We start from the raw sequence: 15,967 nt of genomic DNA, 5'->3' as shown, positions 1-15,967 counted from the left end.
CAAAATTTTGTTCATTCAGAAATTTATTTACCACCTGCAATGTGCTGGCACTGTTCTAGGTACTTGGGAGACAGTGAGCAAAACAAAGATTTCTGCCCTTATGGAACTTTAATTCCAGTGGAGAGAAATAGATAATAAATAGTACACAGAGTTAAATTGTCTAGTTTACAAGGTGATTAAAAAGAGTCAAGTAAGTGACCACCAAGATATTAGATATTAAACTACATGACTTATGTGATTATATCAAGAACCTTGGGTTGCTGCTGCTTTCCTCAAAACCTTCAGGAAATGAAGGAACCCATTGTGGTTCTTTTGTAGTCACCAGTGGTGATAAGCTGCTGAGAGTCCGGGATGAATTAGAGTACAGGATTGATGTATGTGGTGTGATAGGGCCATATATTGAGCATGTATAAGTACATGGAAATAAACTGTTCCCTTAAAAATTTGTTTTGACACCTGTTCAATTATAATCAGTTATTATTGAGTAGTACAGTTTTCAATGTGTTCTGATACTTTTGAACCATCCTGTCATAGAAGGCGGTAAGTGCTCTGGGAAAAGACAAAGTAAACTGAGGCAAGGGGCAGTGGGTATGCCAGGGTCTGGAAGTGATTTAAAGTATTAAATAGGATGGTTGGGATGGGCTTTATTGAAAAGGTGATACTTGGGCAAGGGAAGTTTGGGAGTTGGTTGGTCATTGGGATATCTGGTAGAACATTCTGGGCAAAGGAAACAGGTTGGGCCAAGGCGAGAGTGAGCCTGGCATGTTGGTGGAAAGCAAGGAAGCCCAGCCAGTGTGTCTAGAGCAGTGTGAGGGAGAAGAGTTGTAGGTAGGAGATGAGGTTAGTGAGGGAAGGACTGGGGTATTCCCTTAGGGTCCCTAATGTCATTGAAATGGACAGCATTGCTGGGCTTTGAGCAGAGTGCTGATAAGATTTATCTGCGGTTTTTTTTTTTTTTTCTCTTTTCTCCAAGTTTTTAAAAGGATCAGTCAGGATGTTGTGTTGAGAATAGAGTGAAAGGAGACTGATAAGGGCAGTGGCCCAATCATGGTAGTAGATGTGGAGAAGTGATCGGAGTCTGGATATATTTTGAAAGCAGAATTATCAGGACTTCCTCATGGGTTGGATGTGGGGTGTAAAATAAAACAGGGGTCAAGAAGGACGCTAAGGTTCTAGACTCAGCAACTGGAGGGAGAGAATTGTCTCTAACTACAGTTGGGGGAAAGCTGAGGTTAGAGCACATTGGGAAGGGAAGGGAAAGTCAGATTAGTTTTATATATGTTGAGTTTGTGTGATATTATTAGAGAGACAAGTGGAGATGTGGAGTAGTCATGAGACTGGATGAGATCACCAAGGAAGACACTGGAGTTGAAAAGGACAAGAACTGAGCCCTGGGGCATTCTAGTAAAGGAAACTTAAGAAGGGGTGGCAGTGAGGTAGGCAGAAAACAAAATATGGCCATATAAATAAAGTATTTGCAAGAAGAGAGAGTGATCAGCTATATCAAATGCTCCTTGTTGGAAGTACTTTCTTTGGCCATACGCAGTGGAAACTATGTAGCCATTAATGTTTGTTAAATGAATGAATTTCGAGATTACAGTGATTTTCATCATCTTTTTAAAGTTAATTATTCAAGTAAATCCATGCTTTCTAATATTTTAAAAATATAGCAAAACATGGTAGTTACATAAATTACACATGCAATAAAATGACATAGAACTAGAGAAACATGTTGTATGAATATCAAATTCCTGGCTTTGATACTGTGCTAGAGTTAGCGGAAAATGTCATATAACTGTTGGGTGAAACGGAGAGGGAACACGGGACCTCTCTCTACTATCTTTGCAACTTCCTGTGACTTTATAGTAATTTCAAAATAAGAAGGTAAAACAGTATGGCGAAACATAAGAAATCAAAGATCTTTTTTCCACTATCACCTTGCTTTCCAGCCCCCTCTTCCAGTCACCCCCATGCCCAGAGGTAACGTTACCACTGTTAAGCTCTGTTAAAGTGTCCATTTTTCCTAACCTCCTGAAATATTTTAAAATAAATATGAGGTAGGTCAGATCATAAAAGTGATTCAGATAGTGCCACAGACTGAATGTTGTGTCCCTAAAAATTTGTTTTTTGAAAACTAATGCCCAGTGCAGTAGTGTTTGGAGGTGGGCCTTTCGTAGGTGATTAGGTCATGAGGGTGGAGCTCTCATGAATGGAATTAGTGTTCCTATAAGACACCTAAGAGGACCCCCGGCCCCTTCCCCCATGCCACAACACAGTGAGAAGATGGGGGTCTATGAACCACGTAGCCAGTTCTCACCAGTCACTATAACTGCCAGCACCTTGATCTTGGACTTTCCAGCCTCCCTTGCATACGGTCTCAGCTTCTTTGTCCCTTTCTTGCTTTGTCACGCTTGGTTGGCAAAGCCACAAAACTTTGTGGGATGCAACACTTCTGCTTCTAGGTTCCTGTTCTTTCTGTTACACCATACTGTAATGAACACATTACAGTGTGTTTTTTCTCTTTTCTTTTTCTCTGAAGTACTGTGGCATCAGACTTCAGCAAGAAAAACTGACTGTAAGGGACATATTGGCTTAGTGAAATGCACTTTTTTTTCTTCTTTTGTATTTTCTTTGTATTTCTCTTCAGTAGTTGCTTGACCTAACATCCTTCTGTTGGCTCTATACAATGAAAATACAAACTAAATGACAATAGAAAAAAATAATTAAAGCATTAAATTGTACAAATTACGAATCTGTTCCAAATATACTCACATTAAATACAATGCACATTTCAGTAGAGATCTACAGTGAATGACTCTATACATTCTGGGAAGCTTCATGACATCTAGGAAAGGGCTAAGAATTTACATCCAATCACAGTTTGTAACAGATTTCTTATCACCAGTCTGCAAGCTACGCTGAGCACATCGTTAGCATCACTTGTACAGGGAACCGATTTTGTCTGGGAAAAAGGGAAGAAGCAAGCTCTAGGCTCAATTCTGAGTTCATTACAACTTCTCAGGAATCTCAGCAGAGGCCTATTTAGTACAGTTTCAAAAAAGTAAATATGTTAAGGTAAGGAGGCAACCCTTTAGAACTTCAAACACATTTTCTTGCTGTATTTATGTAGAACTCTCCATATACAATGGGCAGTTGTGAAGAGGTTCTTCCTCAGGACAACATGGTCACAGGACTTGGCCAACCAGTGGGACTGAGAGGGAGCTTCATGACTGGGGAGGAGGGCTTCCTTTTAAGTTGGAGACAGACGTGTAACACACAGCCTATGAGCCCTGCAGCCTTCTCCTCCTATCATCTGGCGTAACGCTTCGTGTAGTCTTCAACTTTATTCCCCAAGTCCTCCTTGTCCCACAGACGATGTTCTGCAGCTTCATGATTCAGTGGAACATCGGAATTGAGAGGATCAGTAAACAGAGTTTAATCCCGAAACAACATCCTTCCGTGTCCTCATGGGAGCCCAGCCGGTGCCATCAACCGAATGTTCTCTCAGTAAAAACTTCGACATATTTTACCAGTGATCCTGGTCAAGCATTTCACTTTGGGAGGTTGGAGTTACAGTTTGCTGAAAGCAGTGAAGCTTGTTTGGATCAGAAAAGTGCACTTTACGTGTGCAACGTATTATAAATTAGCTTCATGGCCTGCAACCTCTTTAATAAGCAGCATGTCTCTCATAGAAGCCCTCCGAGCAGAGTTGGAGGCTATGGCTGATGTCCGGGACCCCCATCATCTCGCTTCTTTATGCTTGCCAACGTCAGCATTACTGCTCTCTGTACCCTGGGCACCCGAGACAGGCGAGATGTGGCCCCTCACCTCCTGAGGTGGGCTTGCTGTTAATGTAGTTTTAGAGAAAGTCATACTGCTCAACGAGTAGAAGTAGCTTAATTGGCAGCAACAGCACTTTTGAAGACACACAAGATCCCCCCCCTTAATTAATTTGGAAATTGGAAAAAGTTACTTTGACTTGGTAGTCATTAAAAAAGTCAATTAAAAGAAAAAACAGCATTTAAAAATTTCTTATCTACCTTAAAAACAGCCTATGTAATTTTTGTACATAACCCTGAATACATGTTTCCTCTTTCATAATTGAGTTAATTAGAAAAACGAAAAAAAGTCATGTTTATTTTGTTAATGTAAAAGTTGTTTGTTGTTGAAGAAGTACATCCAGAATATCTATATCTTCTTTTTTTTTTTTGCGGTACGTGGGCCTCTCACTGCTGTGGCCCCTCCCGCTGTGGAGCACAGGCTCCGGACGCGCAGGCTCCGCGGCCATGACTCACGGGCCCAGCCGCTCCGCGGCATGTGGGATCCTCCCGGACCGGGGCACGAACCCATGTCCCCTGCATCGGCAGGAGGACTCTCAACCACTGCGCCACCAGGGGAGCCCTATATCTTCTAAATCTATTATATTAAACAATTTGAAGTCTCTTTTTTTGCATGTTTGTTTTCTTTTAAATGTAGCATTACTAAATATTGCATAAGAATGTAACTTGTTGAATTGGCAGTAATTTTTAAACTTCTTGTGATGCCACAAAATTCTGCTTCATTAATAAGCACTGCTATGTAAAATTAAAAGATATCTAGGGTTTTTTTTTTTGGGGGGGTGAATAGTTGTAAAATAAATCTGAAAAATTATAAAAATTGTGTGGATTGAGATTTAGGGTTTTAAACCCCTTCTCCCTCTTGTCCTTGCAGCCCAGGGTGGTAACTGCTTCCTGCAACTCTTTATCTTGAGCCTCCCTAGGTTTCCTCTTTTGCTTGCTAGCCTTTGACCAATTCCTATATTAGGTTCCTTCTATTTTAAAAAAAAGATTTAAGGTTTTAAATGTGTAATATGCACTTTCTAAAGATGAAACCTGTATTGATTGAGGGAAAATATGCATAAGTATATTAAATGAGATGATGTTTTAGAAGGTTTTTGCTCTGTTGTCTAAACAATTTGTTTTTGATTAAGGTGTTTTCATATAGAAATAATCATACATATTTACCAGTATTGCACTGCTGTATGAATGGTGGACAATACACTAATCCCATGATGCTGTGATTGGTTTGAGTATTTTAAGGTGGAGTATTAGAACAGGAAGGATAATTTGAATTATCTAAAAAAGAAATCTTGGTACTATATCATAAATTGTGTTATGTTAAATTTTTGCATTTTTGTAGCACTAGGATTTTTGATAACATTTTACTGGCTGATTTTAGGTAATTTAATAGTCACACATTGCACATCGAAGTGACCTGCCAGAAGCACATAAAACTCAAACATTCTCCTGTGGTTTCCAGTCTTATGTTGCCCATGATAAAAACTTTCAGTTGTATGGCTTTTATGACATCTAATATATAGAAAACAGAATTGTGTGTTTAATATCATTAACTGTTTTTTTCTTTTCAGATTATCTGCAATGGTGAAATGAAGTAATTCAAGATGAGCAAGTTAAAAGTGATACCAGAGAAAAGGTACTGCAATTTTATTTTTATTTATTTATTTATGGCTGAGTTGGGTCTTTGTTGCTGCTTGTGGTCTTTCTCTGGTTGCAGCGAGTGGGGGTACTCTTCATTGCTGTGCGTGGGCCTCTCATTGTGGTGGCTTCTCTTGTTGCAGAGCATGGGCTCTAGGTGTGTGGGCTTCAGTATTTGTGGCGCACGGGCTTAGTTGTTTCGCAGCATGTGGGATATTCCGGACCAGGGCTCAAACCCGTGTCCCCTGCATTGGCAGGTGGATTCTTAACCACTGTGCCACCAGGGAAGCCCTGGTTCTGCAATTTTAAATACCAGTATGTATAAATTACAGAAATAATGCATGAAGTGATCATTTGAAACTTTTTACTTTAAGAAATATTTGTTTAAAATATAGTGTGTTGTATTTATGTTATTTTATTAATATTTATTAATGTTTAACTTTTCAGTTAAAGCAGGAGTCAGCAAATTAGGACACATGGGTCAAATCTGGCCTACTTCTTATTTTTGTGTGGCCTATGAGCTAAGAGTGGTTTTTACGTTTCTAAATGGTTGGGAATAAAAATAAAAAGAAGAATAATATTTTCTGACATATGAAGATTATATGAAATTCAAATTTCAGTGTACGTAAATAAGGTTTTACTGGAATACGGCTGTGCTCACTTATTTACATATTGTCTGGCCACTGAATTTTTTTCCTTACATAAGACTTGATCAAAGCACATCCATTTCCACAGAAAACTTATTATATTCTTTCTGTCTTTAAAGGCTTCTATAGATGCTCTTTTTAGTTTATTTTTTTGCCCCTTTTAGATTTACTTCTCAACTGTGAGATATCTATTAAACACTTTCATGTACCTAACCCAGCACTGAATCTTTGAGAGTAGAAAAGAAACATAAATATAACACTTAACACCGTGCTTTGCAGAAAATGGGTGTTGAGTATGTTCTGAAGAATTGAGCCCTATTCTCTTTTTACACGAAGCTTATAACCTCATGAAAACACCTGAACAAATGCAGTATAGTGGTTTAACCAGTATAGTGGTTTAACCAGTATAGTGGTTTAACCAGATCCTCATAAATAGGTGTTTATTGTGTAACATGGACTTGAAGAGGCAGGGCTGGCTTGAGACTTTCTTACTTTTTAGCAAATCTGGAGGATTGGGTAGAGTATTGATACTTGCTGAGTTTAGGCAAGGACTGTAATTGGATGGATTAGTTTGGCAGGTTTAAAGACCATGTGAGTGGGTGGTGAGAAATCAAGTAATGAAAATTTTATAAGATACAAGAAGCAGAACTTTTCTCTACTCCCTACTCTACATCATCATGTTCATGCCCTAAATGTTATCACCAGCAAAACTCTCCTTTCAAAGTACTAATTCAGACTTTTCATTTTCCAACAAAAATCTTTTACCTTTCTACCTCACTTGTTCAAATGGCTGTAATGCAAAGAGTTCTGCCTTATCCAGAGCTCTGAGCTATTGACTTTTATCATCTCTTCCTCTCTTACCTAGTGTAGAATCCATTGTTCATCATTACACTCTTGGAATACCTGAAATGTTTTTACCTCACTTTGTATTATTTCATCACACATACCTGACAAAGTCCTTTCCCTGGGTAGACCTTTACTGAGCAGCTGAACGATATTGGAGGATGAACTAACTTGGAAGATATTGCTAAAAATTATGGATCATTGTTGATCAGTAATCTTACTACCGTGGTTCTCTAGAAAGCTCATTTTCTCAATTTTTTTAATGACTGTTTTACACTTTCTTCCTACCTTTCACATCTTTGAAATCCTCAGATGTATCATATACATACCCTCAGCAGTTGACCTTCTCTGTGATATCATAGAGATAAAACAGTTTATTATCCTTATATTTCTTACACAAAATTTACATACTCCCCTTTACTTGATTCTATCCTCTGTTTACCCTCCTGTTATTTACTGCAACAGAGGATGTGTCTGATTTTTTGTTAAAGACTAATACTGTCACCTGTGTTCTAGATTTCACCTCTCTCTTTCCTTCTCAGGGTCTTTTAATCATTAGTATTGTTCTGTATTGAATCTTTAACTCCTCCATTCCTTATCATTTAAACATGATCTAGGCTTTCCAATATTTAGACTCTGCTCTTCTGTTACTACTCAATTTATCTGATTTCCTCAAAAGACAAAAATTTTGAAATAGCCTATAAATGAAATCTACATCTCATTTCACACTCGCTAAGCACTCTTCTTTAGTTTCTGCCTTATCCACTACACCAACAGTACCTATGAATTTTTAAACAGCTTTATTGAGACATAATCATCTTACAACAAGCTGTACATAGAGAGTACAGTTTGGTAAGTGCGGCCTATGTATAACTGGAATTATCCTCTCAATCAAAATACTGAAAATATTTATCATGCTCAAATGTTTCCTGGTGCTCCTCTCCCACCCCATCCCTCACTCCAGACAACCATTGATCTGCTTTCTGTCACTACAGACGTGTTGGCTTTTTTAGAACTTAATATAAACGGGACCATACAGTATGTCTTTTTTGGGGGTGGGGATGGAGGTAGAAGGTAGGGGTGTGGGTATGCCTTCTTTGATTCAGCGCAATTATTTTTGAGAATCATCTCTTGCAATCATACCTTTTTTGATTAGTAAGTAGTATTCCATTGTGTTGATATACCACAATTTGTTTATCCATTCAACTTTTGGACATTTGGGTTGTTTCCAGTTTTTGGTTGTTACATGAGCATTTTTGGACTTACACTTTATTTTGAGCATTTTTGGACTTATACTTTATTTTCTATTAGCTAAATACGTAGGACTGGAATGGCTGAAGCATATGGTAGGTCTGTGTTTCTTTTTATGAAACTGCCGACAATCTGTTTTACAAAGACATTAATACCATCTTCTGTTCCCTGCAGCAGTGTATGAAAGTTCTAGTTCTACATTCTCACCAACACTTGGTATGGTCATTCTTTTTAAATTCTTAAGTTCTTATGATCATTCTCTTAAAATTGTAGCCATTGTAATAGGGGTGTATTGGTATCTCATTGTGATTTTAATTTGCGTTTCTCTAATGACATGATGTTGAGCATCTTTTCATGCACTTATTCGGTGAAATATCTTTCCAAATCTTCCAATTTTTGAAATTGCAGTGTTTCTTAATAGTTGAGTTTTAGAATTTTTTTATATATTATGGATACAAGTCCTTTATCAGATATTTGAATTGCAAACATTTTCTTCCAGTCTTGTCTTTTCATATTCTGTGCAGTATCTTTTAAGATCAGAAGTTTCAAATTTAGATGATTTCCATTTGCTTATTTGTTCTTTTATGGATTATGCTTTTAGAGTTGCATCTAAGAAATATTTGCATAACCCATATTACCAATGTTTTCTCTTATGTTTCTTCTAGAAGTTTTTATAGTTTTAGATTTTACATTTAGGACTATGCTCCTTTCTGAGTTAATTTTTATATATGGTGCGAGGTATGGATAGAAGTTCTTTTTTTTTGTGCGTATGGATATCTGGTTGTTCAGCACCATTTTTAGAAGGACTATCCTTTCTTCACTGAGTTTCCTTTGTACCTTTATCAAAAATCAGTTATTTGTGGATGTGTAGGTCTATTCTTATACTCTGTTTTGTTCTGTTGATCAACATGTCTATCTTAATGCCTATACCTCACTGCTTGGATAATTGTTGCTTTATAACGGGTCTCAAGATTTAGATAGTGTTGGTCTGCCAACCTTTTCATTTTTCTAAAGTTTGGCCTATTTTAGGTTCTTTGCATTTCCATATGAATTTAGCATATAGTGTTGATCTGCCGACCTTTCTCTTTTTTTCTAAAGTTTGGCCTATTTTAGGTTCTTTGCATTTCCATATGAATTTAGCATCAGTCTGACAATTTCTACATGACAGCCTGTTGGTATTTTGATTGGGATTGCCTTGATTCTGTAGATCATTTTGGGGAGAATTGATACCTTAACACTATTGTCTTCTTGCTCTTGAACATGATCTATCTCTCTTTTATTTATGATTTTCTTTAACTTCTCTCACTAGTATTTTGTAGTTTTCAGTGCACTGGTTTTTCAGGTTTATCCCTATTTTCCATACAAATAACAACTCTTTGAGGGGTGTCCCTAATAATTTTTAAGAGTATAAAGTGAGGCTGAGAAATGTGGTTTTAACAGAGTTGGAATAGGCCTGGCTAAAACTCTTGTTACTATAAAAGAGAGAACAAATATTGGGGGAAAGTTAACGTTAGAAGTTAGCCATATGCACTTACCTAAAATCCCACTAGAACATGACCGGAGAAGTTTTTAAAAATAATGAATATAAAATAATTAGCATTTAGTTAACTTTGGTGAAGAAATTTAAGATATAACTTTAATTATTGTTGACACTGGTATAAATTCAGGTTATTTAAATTTTTGGCAAACTTTTATTGGTCTTCTTTAACAAATCCCTTGATACTATTGAGCTACATTTATTGTTAAAGAAACCTTTACTGTGTTTAATTATTATCTTAGAAGTAGTTAGAGAAGTATTGTTCTCTTCCATTTAGAATATTATTTTCCAAACTTACATATTTAAATATTTAACTATTTCTATAAAGGAATGGTAGTGAAATTTCTATTTTTCATTGTCCTTTGCTGTACGATAAAGAAAAATAAAAATTTGTGATCAGTATTTGGAGAGAAACAATAAAAATATGATTAAAGCAAAAGTAATAAAAATAAAGAGTTATAAATGAGGAACAACCATTTCTGAAAGATAATGTGCATATTTTGGACATAAAACTATATTGTTTGAAATGAAATCTTAATTACTATGAGTCTTGGTTAAGTCTAAAACTTTGATATATTTTAATGAATTTTTTGCTGTCAGATGTTTATATCTTGTTTATGAAGACGTTTACTATCTGTATTCAATTTACATTTTAAGATGAAAAGGTAATAAAATTTATTTATAATGTGAAGATAGGTTCTTTAGCCCTTGCACTTGCTTGGGAAATTATTTGTTGCAAGGTAATATCTATACACCATTGAGACTTTTGTAGCATACAAAAAAATTATGTTTTTAGGGAAATAGCTGTAAGGCTGAATGTAAACTCAAAGAATCAAAAGCAGTAGGAGACCACTACAGTGAAACAAATATTTGAGTGATAGTTTAAAATATACATTGGAAAGTTAACTCGATTTGATGTATTTCACATTGATCATATTTTCAATTCCATGATATTTTTACTATAAAGTAATTAACATTAGCAGTTATAAATGGAACCTCCCGGGGTTGGTCTTGGTCTCATTTTGATTCATCTAAAAATAGAGTAAGGCAGGGAAGATAAATCCTTGTCTGAGCCTCTTTATTTAACAATTTTCTGCTCTGCTGTGTAGCTCAGATTGCTCTTTGAATAGCTGTATAGCTTTTGTTTTTGCCTTTATCCTTGGATTTTCCAAAGTCTAAAAATCATTCAGTAGGTAGAGGTGCCCTCTGGTGTTCACCCTGCAGTTCTCTCAACATTAGTGTCAGCAGCCTTAAATTTTTAGAGCTGAGTTGGGGGTGGCTTGGAATATTTCGTTCAGTTTTTATTCTGTCAATGAGAAAAGTAAAAATAGGGAAATCAACTTGCCTACGTTCTTAATTTCCATTTGTTTGCCATCCTTCAAAAAATTCATGCATCTATCCATCTATAATTTGTAAGAGCATGATTCTTAGAAAGAAATCACTTAGTTGCAAGTTGTTTTACTTTGATAGTGGTGTAATTTAATTTAAAATTCAAACTCTTACTTTGGAATGGAACAGAGCATGTGTTATGATCAGTGTGTTTTGTATGTTTTTGAATATTTTTAATAGTAGATGTTTTATTAGCTACTGAAAAATGCTAACAGATGACCTTTAAGAGAAAAATAACTGGAGAAAACTAAACAAAAAACCCCACTCAATTATTAAATTTCAGAATCCTGGTTTCCATAATGCAAATTTTTCTTAAATCTAGGTTACAGAATTGTTTTTAAAGACGTATTTGCTCTCTAGTATGCAGACTGTGGTGTCTTAATACCATTTCTTACCAAAAAGAACCAGGGCTTTTTGGAGAAAGGGTCGATTCCAGATCAGAGCACAAAATGTGCAAGATAAGTTGAGAACAATAGTTCTCAAACTTTTTGTCTACGAACCCCCTTGTGCTCTTAAATTAATGACTCGTAAAAGCTTTTGTTGAATGTGCATTATTTTTAATCTATTGATATTTACCATATTATAAATTAAAACTGAGAAATTAAAAAAATTTTATTACTTCATTTAAAAATAACAGTAATAAACCCATTGCATAATAACATAGTAATATTTTATATTAAAATAACTAAATTATCAAAAATATTTAGAAGGTGGCATGATTTATTAAATTTTTGCAAATCTCTTTAATGTCTGGTTTAATGGAAGACAGCTAGATTCTCTTATCTGCTTCTGAGTTCAAACTGTCATACATACATCAGTATACATATTGTTTATAGTACACACATATGTTATACGTACGTACATATATGTTTTTATGAGTATTCATGTTGTTAAAGTATATGGCTACAATATGGGCTCACATAGGTATATATTTAGAAAAGGAAGGAATAGTTGAATAAAAGGCCTTTTCAGATAATTGTGGCTGATTGTCCTTTGATTTATGATGGAGGAAAATAAAGTTGTGTGTTCAGTATTTGGAGAGAAACAATAAAAATGTGATTAAAGCAAGAGTGATAATTATAGGTGAGGAATAAACATTTCTGAATGATAACAATATACTTTAGAAAGAAAGCCATATTGTTTGAAATTCAAATTGAAGTGGATGTTCTTTGATATTACACTAAAACTTGATAAGTGGTAGTTTCTTAAAGGTTAGTTGCACTGTGGAATCAGAAACCACATATGTGAACTTTTTATTTTCTTTTACATTAAAATCCATTGGTCTCTTTTGCATATTGACTGGTTCTTTTTCCCATGTCTGAATTTGTAACATCACACATTGGTCAGTATTTGGAACATAATGATTCAGTGAGTTATGCAGACCTTCTAAATATTGACAATGTTTATTACACAGTTTAAAAAAATTACATTTACTAATATCACCAGTGATTTTATCAGAAAATTCTTTAAGAAGGGGGAAGCTGTCAAAGTCATGATGGTAGATCTTTGTTTTCCAAGATTCTAATTTTTGCTTGAAAGTTCACATTTAATCATTGGTAACAAATCTATCAGTTGTTTCCTTGAAATGATAGACTCACTTTGTTTATTGCCAAGAAAATGTATTCCAGAATACCCCAGTGCAAATAATCATTGTCAGTTGTTTTTTTAAAGTAAAAATGATGTTCTATGGAAAAACTAACTAGTTCAGCTTGCAGTTTAAACAACCACACAAGTGTTTTCCCTCAACCATCCTATTTCATTGTGCAGCTGAAATGTCTTATGTGCACACAGAATATTAAAAAATGTATACTCATAGGTGAAACTGGCATTTTTGTTTTTAACTATGAGTGCATGTTGGTGAAGAACATGGTGACTGCTAGTTATCACACAGTGACTACAATTTGGTGTCACTGTCTTGATTGTATCATGTGCCAGCACTTTATCCACCATTGCCTTCAGATCAACAGTGTAAATGTCAACACTGTGTCAAAGGTAAATAGTGTCTTAGTATTTTTATGAAAATAGTTTTTGACCTCACAGATTTTCTGAAAGAGCCTCAAGTACTCAGTTTTGTAGAGCATATACTGAGAACTGCTGGCCTAATAACAGTCTTGTTATATCAAAATCCAGGAAGCTATCAAAGACTAGGATCATAACAAAAGGACTTGGGAGCCCACACGAAGAGGCTCCCATTGATCAAAGGTGGGGCAATTTGAGCATTAATAACTACAGTGGATAAAATGTATCATATGCGTTTAAATCTGTGAGTACATATTGATATAGGAAATCAAAATACTTCATTGATTACTTGGGGAGGACTTTTGGAAATGAACTCATTCTTCTGAAAACTGGTAAATAAAGATAAATTAAAAATCCAGCATTTATTTTGCTTTTATTTGATGAATTATACCTCTGGATAATTAAATAAGGGATTTTTCTTTTTATGGAATTGTCCTAGGTAAGAAGTAGAAGGAATGGAAATGGTAGAGTATCAGTGCTTTTCAACCCCTACTAAAGTAATGGATCTAGGCAGTGGTAACCAGTGACTGCTTATATTACAAAAGTAAAGATAACCAGACCCTGTTTGCTTCCTTATGGAAGATTACATTACCACTTACAAAGAATTCATGTCAGCAAATCAGGCCTTGATCAGATTAGGCCTTTAAATTCGACTACCAGTTTACAGAAAATAAAGATAGACAAACATATTAATGATACCATTGTTGGGGAGGGGAAAATATATGTTGTATATTTTAAAACTTTATGTTAATCTCATACTGTATATATTTTGTTGTTTTTTCATTTAGAGATTTATACATAGTGATATATATTTTCATTTCCATATAATGCTGGCTATTTGCAAAATTGGGAAATACTGTATTATTTTATTTTAGTTACATTCTTAAATAGTATGCTCAATATGTTTTTTTCATCCTCCAGATACCTTTTCAGATGAAGTACCTCCAAATTTAAAGCATTGAGTCTAGTTGTTAATCTAAAAAATGTATAAATATACTGTTTTCCATATGCTTCTTCATTTTTTTGTTCATTCTGAATATAGCTGGGTATTGCCTATTCTGTGCTAGCCACTGTTCGAAATACTACGTATATAGAATAAGACATGCAAGGTCTTTACCTTTGTGAAGCTTACATCATTGGACACATTTTAATATTGGAAGCTGAGGGGCTGGTGGAGAAGTGGGGACATCTTCAGGTTGTAACCTGAAATGAGAAGGAGCCAGCCATATGAAGAACTGGCAGAAATTATCCTCTAGGTTGAGAGGACAGCAAATGTAAAGACCTTGAGATTGGGAAGAAACTTGCTATATTCAAGGAGCTGGTAGAAGTCCAGTGTGTTTGGATCCCAGTATGAGGGCAGCAAGAATGAAAGCAGATTATTTAGGACGCTGTAATTGCCAAGTGAGAAATGATGATTGCTTGGACTTGGGTAGTAATAATGATAAGAGATGGAGAGAAGTGGATGGATTTGAAGTGTTTTAGAGATGGAGCTAATATTGAGCTGGGCATGGGAAAGGGAGTCTAGATTTTTGTCTTGAGCAACTGATGGTTTCATGTGAGTTTGGGAAAGTTAAGATTTGGAAGAGGAGCAGGTTGAGGCTGGAGTTGAATGTAGGAGCCAGGCAGCATATCAGTTTTAATCTAACATCCAGCTGTGGGGTTAGATGAGATTGCTTGGGGCAGTAGAATGGAGAGAGTGAAGGGAAGAGGGCTGGGGATAGAGCTGTGGGGGGGGGGGTCCTCAGCATCTAGAGGTTTGTTGGAGGAGGAGCCAGTAGAGTCGATCTAAAAGAAGTGGCGATAGGAAGAAAATCAGGAGAATATGGAGCCATTGAAGCCCAAGGGAGAAAGTGAAGAAAAAAGGAGCTGATTGGGATAGGGCTGAGATTCTGAATCTGACAAGGAAAGAAGTGACCACAGGAGGTTTTGGGGAGACCTCAGAGTGCAGATGCCAAACTAGTAGTTTGAAAAAGTGAACAACATGAGAGGAAATGGAGAGGTCAAGTACAGACATTTCCTTCAAGGAGTAGCAGAGAAATGGGGTGGTAACTAGTGGGAGCTCCTGGATCATATTGTGTGCCAATGGGTATGATCCAGTTGAAAGGGAGAGCTAAATGATGAATCAGAGAAAGATTAATTGAAGGAACAAATACATTGGGAATGCAAGAAGCGCTGGGGTCAGGCATGCCAGTGGAGGGATTGTTCTTTGAGTCTCAACATACCGGCCAAAGAGAGCCTTTTAAAAGCAAGTCAGGGCTCCCCTGGTGGTGCAGTGGTTGAGAATCCATCTGCCAACGTAGGGGACATGGGTTCAAGCCCTGGTCCGGGAAGATCCCACATGCTGTGGAGCACCTAAGCCCGTGTGCCACAACTACTGAGCCTGTGCTCTAGAGCCCGTGAGCCACAACTACTGAAGCCCTCGTGCCTAGAGCCCATGCTCCGCAACAAGAGAAGCCACCACAACAAGAAGCCCGTGCACCGCAACAAAGAGTGGCCCCTGCTTGCTGCAACTAGAGGAAAGCCCGTGTGCAGCAACGAAGACCCAACGCAGCCAAAAATAAAATCAATCAATCAATCAATCAAGTCAGATCACATCACTCTTCTGCTCAAAAACTTCCTGGCTCACCTAGTTGCAAAAAGTCAACGTTTTTACAGTGGCCTATAAGGCGCTAAATGATTGTGCTCTCTTCTACCCCACCCTCAACTCTTACCTCATCTTTTACCGTTATTCTCCTTTAAGTCTGCTGTGGCCATCTCACTCTTTTTTTTTTTTTTTTTTTTTTTGCGGTATGCGGGCCTCTCACTGT

General features: G+C 36.4%; 1 protein-coding gene and 1 pseudogene across 3 annotated transcripts in view; one reads left to right on the top strand and one right to left on the bottom strand.

The window, feature by feature from the left end:
• The window catches only part of AGTPBP1 (ATP/GTP binding carboxypeptidase 1), a 169,423-nt gene that overhangs the window by 27,759 nt on the left and 125,697 nt on the right, over nt 1-15,967 (top strand). For all 3 annotated transcript variants that reach the window (XM_060014981.1, XM_060014980.1, XM_060014982.1), the window contains exon 2: nt 5,408-5,472. In XM_060014981.1, the coding sequence (XP_059870964.1) occupies nt 5,441-5,472 (32 nt within the window). In that variant the 5' untranslated portion in view covers nt 5,408-5,440. The remainder of the gene's footprint in view (nt 1-5,407; nt 5,473-15,967) is intronic.
• On the bottom strand, nt 3,310-3,776 carry LOC132427469 (NEDD8-conjugating enzyme UBE2F pseudogene; annotated as a pseudogene).

The sequence above is a fragment of the Delphinus delphis genome, chromosome 6, assembly GCF_949987515.2.
Source record: "Delphinus delphis chromosome 6, mDelDel1.2, whole genome shotgun sequence".
NCBI lineage: Eukaryota > Metazoa > Chordata > Mammalia > Artiodactyla > Delphinidae > Delphinus > Delphinus delphis.
The sequence above is the reverse complement of the archived record's forward strand: the minus strand, read 5'-3'. Positions and strand labels throughout refer to the sequence as shown.